The sequence below is a fragment of the Rhipicephalus sanguineus genome, chromosome 8, assembly GCF_013339695.2.
Source record: "Rhipicephalus sanguineus isolate Rsan-2018 chromosome 8, BIME_Rsan_1.4, whole genome shotgun sequence".
In the NCBI taxonomy this organism is placed as follows: domain Eukaryota; kingdom Metazoa; phylum Arthropoda; class Arachnida; order Ixodida; family Ixodidae; genus Rhipicephalus; species Rhipicephalus sanguineus.
In genome coordinates, this window is record NC_051183.1 from 150,784,413 (window position 1) to 150,791,401 (window position 6,989).

General features: G+C 45.6%; 1 protein-coding gene across 1 annotated transcript; it reads left to right on the top strand.

Moving 5' to 3' along the window:
- Positions 1 to 5,151: 5,151 nt before the first annotated feature.
- Positions 5,152 to 6,644, top strand: LOC125759411 (uncharacterized; the record flags this gene model as incomplete). Its single annotated transcript, XM_049418141.1, is given in 1 exon segment — positions 5,152 to 6,644. A coding segment is annotated over 1 exon segment (1,380 nt), but the record flags the coding sequence as incomplete, so codon positions are not given.
- Positions 6,645 to 6,989: the final 345 nt, after the last annotated feature.

Below are 6,989 nucleotides of genomic sequence, written 5' to 3' on the forward strand. Positions count from 1 at the left end.
GCACTTAGTCCGCCAGAACGACGCAGTGTCCCCTTCATTTCTTACGAGGCTGGGCGATGGCCTCATGCTGACCGAGGATGATGCCAGATTGATTGACAGCCGCTTTGTAGACTAGGCTACGTAGGCCACATACGCCCAGGTAGTCTACAAATACGACAAACACCATCCACTGATGTTGGTCTACGTAGCACTATCCAGGCCTACCAGCCTCGACGGCCTGTACCTCACAAACGCGAAGGGTGGCTTCAGGTTCCGACATGTCGCCGGCTCTGTCGACAGACAATTTGTCGACGAAATGACCGAGGCATCCACGAATTCCAACAGCTCTACTATACCACACACTTCACTACACATGGACCCCTCGTCGCCACGATCACGACCGGATCCTATAACAAGTCATGACCAGCTGCTGGTGCTCACTGATCACGGTGATGATGCCCTTGTTCAACAACTGTCAAGAACTACTTGCACACATCACACGGGTTCGTGAAACGTGCGTGCGTTCTCGGGACACGTACTCTACATATCAGCTTACCGCTTCTGGTGTTGGTCATACCCACGTTGCCATTGGCAGCGTTACCCAACCGTAAACAACTGGTTATATAACACATATGCGGCTCTTCAACATATATGTGTGCGTATAAAATTTATACAAATCTTTAGCACCATTTTGTAACGTGTCGCTCAGCAAAAAAGTTACGCCACAGTCATCTACCCGCCGCATGCTTCGCATAACATCGACTCCCACGGTACGTGGGATCTGCCGAATTTTTTTCGATCACTTCTATTCCTTGACATGTGCTGCCACGCTTCGGGAATACGTGAAATTTTTTTCGTCATCCGCCGATATCTCTCCGTTGTTTTTTAAATCCGAAGCATTTCTTAGCGAATCTTTGGCATTTTGAGCGTTTCTATCTATCTATCTATCTATCTATCTATCTATCTATCTATCTATCTATCTATCTATCTATCTATCTATCTATCTATCTATCTATCTATCTATCTATCTATCTATCTATCTATCTATCTATCTATCTATCTATCTATCTAGCCGTCTATGCCTGGGTACTCTCATGATCGCCTACTGAACTTGGTGTAAACCAAAATTTGCATGCACGAGTAAGAGGATTTGACGAATATGACAGTCATGTCATGACATGAATAACGTGAAAGGCCTGCCGCGTACGTCGTCAAGCCCTTTCCTCCAAACACGTGTGGCACATACCCGTTTACCACGGGCCGCGGTGTACGGGTATGAGCCACAGGTGTCTGAGAGTTTATATATACACAGGAACGTCGAGAACAGACATTCGTAGCTTAAATGCGAGAGCGTTAATAAAAAAAAGACATCGGCACCGTCGTTGACCCGAAGAATGGAAAGAATGAAAATTAGGATCCCAGCAGGAATCCCACCCAAGCATTCTGCATGACAATCAGGAATTCCACCACAGAGCCACGCCAGGTCTATAAACTAGTTTGGAAAAACAGCCTACCCAGGCGTGATATTGGTGCAACGTCAATTTTGGTTGTTGTGGTGGCTATCTAATTTTACAAGAAATCAAGAAACACTACATACGTATTGCTACGATACAGGCGTCATATGAGATTAACGTCTGTGGTTCCAGTGTTGGCCCCGCTTTTATAGCAGTCTAACATACCTTATATTTGTATTTCTATGATTCAGCATCCTATATTGAAGCATTGCTAGACCCCGGATGAATACATTAACGAAAGTTAGGTATGATATTCACATCATCGCACCGTAAAGTGCACTTACTCCGCCAGAACGACGCAGTGTCCTCTTCATTTCTTCCGAGGCTGGGCAATGGCCTCATGCTGACCGAGGATGATCCCAGATTGATTGACAGCCGCCTTGTAGACTAGGCTACTTAGGCCACATACGCCCAGGTAGTCTACGAACACGACAAGCGTTGTAGAAAACAGATTGAAGATGGAGCTGTTGACGAGGAAGAAGAGGTGGCCAGGGGCACGCTCTACATTCTTATTATTTTTTTTTATACTCGTTCTGACAACAATAAACCGAAGACGTGTCGGTTCTGCGGTCTCTCTGGTCCTTCTGAGACATGGTGCCGTGACCAGGATACCTGAAGACAGACGCGAAGACTTCAACCCCCTTCGCAACAACGGGTTGAAGAACGGAGCCGCGGCGTCTGGCTCAACATCGAACCGTCGCGGGAAGGACCACGACAGATGACCATTGGCAACTCAGCTACACAGGCAAGGGCCTTTTCACACGATTTCAAGCATGAATAGGAGAAGTCTTATCGAAGAAGCGGAAGACGCTTCGAGCAAATGTAACAACGCTTACGAGCGAAATTGATAAGAAGATAGAAGAAGAAGCCGATCGAGCGCAATTAATGACGCTTCTAAACCAGATGAAGAGCGTGTCACAGGCGTTAAACCAAGTTAACGAACAGATTGAATCGCTCATCGAAGAGGAAGACGCGGAGGCAGAATTTGAAAGAGTTTTGCATTATGAGATGAAGATCATCGCAGCAACGACAAAAATAGAGGAGCGATTACGAGAGTTGGAGCTAGCGACGCAACTAACAACAAGAATAGTGGCAGACCAGGCGACAACAATGCAAGGTACTAACCACACCTCGGACATGCAAGAGCTTGTTAAGTTGCCACGTCTTGAAATGATCAAGTTTGATGGGAAAAGAACAGCGTGGCCTAGGTTTTGGCATCAGTTCGAGACATCGGTGCACAACAGATCGAACATGCCGAAGGGTCAGAAATTTAATTACCTTCTGGCGTCACTCAGCGGGGAGGCTGCTTCTCTAATAGAAGGTTTACAGTTCTCTGATGAGAATTACGATCATGCAGTCGACCTTCTGAAAGAAACGTTCGGGCGAAAAGACAGTTTAAGGGAGACATACATCAAAGAGCTAGCAAACGTAGAAGCAGTGAAGAGTTCCAGAGATGTGGACGGATTGAAGAAACTATTCAAAAGTTGCAAGTAAACACACGAGCGTTGCAGTCGTTAGGCGTGGAGATGGACAGTTACGCCACAGTGATAACGCCTGTCGTGAAATCTGCGCTACCAGTGGACATGAGGATTGAGATGAAGAATGAAAGAAATACAGAAAGGTGCAGACAACAGTCCAGCAACAACAGCGTCGGACTCAACATCAAGAGAGAGCACGCGTTGTTTGAAAGGAATGATGGAGTTCTTAAACATCTATATACGCAGCAGAGAAGAAACTCATGAGGAGAAACAGGCCGAGGACAAACCACCACGTAATACGAGAGGGACAAGAACATATACGCTTCAAAGCACCTCTATGAAAAAATGCATTTTCTGTGAGCTGACTGGACATTACACGGAAGATTGCAGAAGAAGCTTAACGATGGAACAGAAGAAAGAAGCCTTGCAGCGGGAGCGAAGGTGTTTCAGATGTACGAGACCTTACCATACGGCGAAGATATGCCGCGCCAACGTACGCTGCAAGACATGCAAGGGAAGGCACGCAACATCCATGTGTCGACCGCGAACATCTGGAACGTCAGCTCAACAGTCAAGCAGCGGTGGCGGACAAATACGCACAAGCGACCAACTGGATCGGGCAGACGTCAGCAAGTCCTGCAACATGCACGCACAGCAGTCTGGTGAGCACAAGTGCATACTACTGCAGACAGCCTTTCCATGGACGGAGGGAGAAGAAAGTGGGTGCTACGCAAGGATTATGCTGGACAATGGGAGCCAGAGGACATTCATCCTCAAAAGATTGTCGGGAAAACTAGGGTGCAAAGTAAAAAGATCCGAAAGAATCACCGTTGGATCGTTTGGAGGAGGAGAAGGTGGAACTCGACTTGAAAGTCGTCGAAGTCAACGTGAAGAAGGACCCTACATCCGAACACATCACCATTGAAGCGCTCGAGATAGAAGTGATATCCTGCGACGTGCTACCATCTCCACCTTTGGCAGTACGAGAAAGAGCAAGATCTTTAGGAATTTCTTTGGCTGATGACAGTAAGAAGGCGGGCAATGACGGCGAAAATCTAGATAACTTCAATATTAATTGGAGCAGATTACTACTGGACGGTAGTCACTGGTCGAATTCGCGAGATACAGCCGAAAGTAATGGCAATAGAAACGATGTTGGGATGGACGGTTCAAGGTCCTGTAGATCTTCGTTCTGTTCCACTGAAATCATCGACGGTTATGGTCCTCAAGGTCAGTGCCAACTCTGACACAATCACCGATGAACTGCAGAAGTTCTGGGATTTGGAAAGCATGGGAATCACGGAGAAACCCGAGACAAAGCCAAGCGATAACCGTGTGATACAGTACATCAGAGAAACAATGGAGTTCAAGGCAGGAAGGTATCAAGTGCGGCTACCATGGAAGGAAAACGTAACGTTACGTGACAACAAGGCAGTTGCAGAGAAGAGGCTTATGCAGGTGACAAAGAAATTATGGGAAAATCACGATGACCTTCAAGCCTACGACAAAGCTATTCGAGAATACTTCGAGAAAGAAATAGCAGAAAACGTCGAAGAACCTGCCGGAACAGACGTACGGAACAAATTTGTCTATTATATGCCCCATCAGGCTGTGATCAAGAAAGAAAGAACAACGACAAAGATACGGATCGTATTTGACGCATCGTCAAGTCAAAACCCAGGGGAATCACTGAATGACAACCTGGAAAATGGGCCAAACCTTAACCCCGATATCACAAGTTTGCTGATGAACTTTCGACAACACAGGATTGTCATGTCAGCAGACGTGGAAAAAGCGTTCCTGCAAATAGCAATACAAGAAAATGACCGAGACGCACTGAGATTTCTGTGGTGGGAAGAAATACCCAGCGAAGCTATGCCAAGCCCGGAGATAAGAACATGGAGGATGACGAGAGTAACTTTCGGCACTACACCAAGTAGCTTTCTTCTAGCGGCCACAATTCATCGACACTTGGATGACTTCGAAGAAAAGCATCACGCAGTTGTGGCGCAACTCCGAAAAGGAATATACGTCGACGACGTCTTACTAGGAGCCGATGATTACTCGACTGCTGCTAAACTGTACACATGAAGCAAGATACATTTTTCGTGGTGCAGGAATGAATTTAAGGAAATGGACTTCAAATGACGCCAAACTACGAAATCTATTTGACGAAGAAGGAGAAGATTTAGATAGAAGAATCAGAAAAGAAGGACAAATCAAGGTTTTGGGATTGAAATGGAATTTTGTCGACGACCTGCTGAGCTTCCCAGACACTACGTGGCGACAGGACATGGATACAAGACAACTTTCAAAACGTCAGGTTTTGCAAGCTACGGCAAAGCTATACGACCCTTTAGGTTTTTTGACACCATTTTCTGTTAGAGCAAAGATGTTGATGCAGAAGATTTGGATAGAAAACCTAAAATGGGACGACCCGTTACCGAGCCAGCACCGATCAGCGTGGAAGGATTGGGCAGAGGAGCTTCAGCATCTGGATAACTTCACTATTAACAGATGCTATGACTACAACAAGCAAGCTGAGGTGAAAGCATCAACTGTACACGTTTTCTCAGATGCAAGCCCAATGGCATACGGAGCAGCAGCATATCTCGTAACAGAATACTCAGATGGCAGCAATGAGGCCAGTTTACTCATGGCAAAAGGTAGAGTCGCTCCAATCAAAAAGATTACACTGGCAAGAATGGAGTTGTTGGCCGCCACAGTATCAGTTCGATTGGCCAGTCATATAACTGAGAATTTCATCAGGAAAGCAAGAAGCGTGAGATTCTGGACTGACTCTCAAATTGTGCTTTGCTGGATCAAGTCAAGCAAGACGAAAGATGTGTTTGTTCGCAACCGCGCAACAGAAATCAAGAACAAGTCTAAAAATAGTCAATGGGGTTATGTTAAAAGTGATGAAAATCCTGCGGATTTGATGACAAGGGGCGTGAAGATGCAACATTTACTGAACAGTGAATTATGGTGGAAAGGCCCCACGTGGATCAGGAACGAAAAACAAAGGCCTGATTATGACATCATGATAGAATCGGACAATGATGACAACGAACACGACGAAGAGATCGTGACAAGCCTAACTACCACAACGAGTCAAGAGAAAATAATCGATGTTAACAGGTTCGGATCGTATAAAAAAGCATTGCGAGTTACAGCGTGGGTGATGCGATACATTGGAAATCTAAGAAAAGAAGCGAAAAAAGGTTCGCTAACAGGAGAAGAATTGGACAAGGCAGAACTGTTGCTGTTAAAGCAGGAGCAGAAGACGTTACAAAACGAAGTGACACGAATAAATGGCAAGATGAAACTGTGCAGCACGGACATCTTCGAAGACAATCAAGGCGTCCTAAGAGTGCAAGGGAGGCTTCAATGGAGTGATTTGACCTTTGATGAAAAGCATCCCATTGTTTTGCCAAGGGAAAGTCACTTGTCAGAACTCTTAGTACTGCATGCGCATCACGTTACCATGCACGGTGGCGTTGCATCAACATTGACACACTTAAGGACAAAGTTTTGGATTGTTCGGGGCCGACAGATGGTAAAATACGTTATAAAGAAATGCATCATATGTAGGAAGTTCAATTCCCGACCAATGACGCAAGAAACGGCACCACTTCCAGCTGACAGGATAACGAAGACGAGGCCATTCGACATAGTTGGTGTGGACTTCGCTGGACCACTAAATGCTCGAGAGGAGAAAGGCAGCAAAATTACGAAGTTCTACATTGTGGTATTTACGTGTGCAGTAACAAGAGCTGTACAACTAGAGTTGGTCAAGAAGATGTCATCGGAAGCGTTTATACAAGCGTTCAGAAGATTCGTAGCTAGAAGAGGATTGTGTACGACAATTTATAGTGACAATGCAAGAGCATTCAAGAAATCCGAAAAAGAGATAAACAAAATATTAAAGATGGAAGACGAAAGGGTGCAACAGTATACCAGCAACCTGCAAGTAAAATGGAAGTTCATTGCAGAGTTAGCTCCATGGTGGGGAGGATTT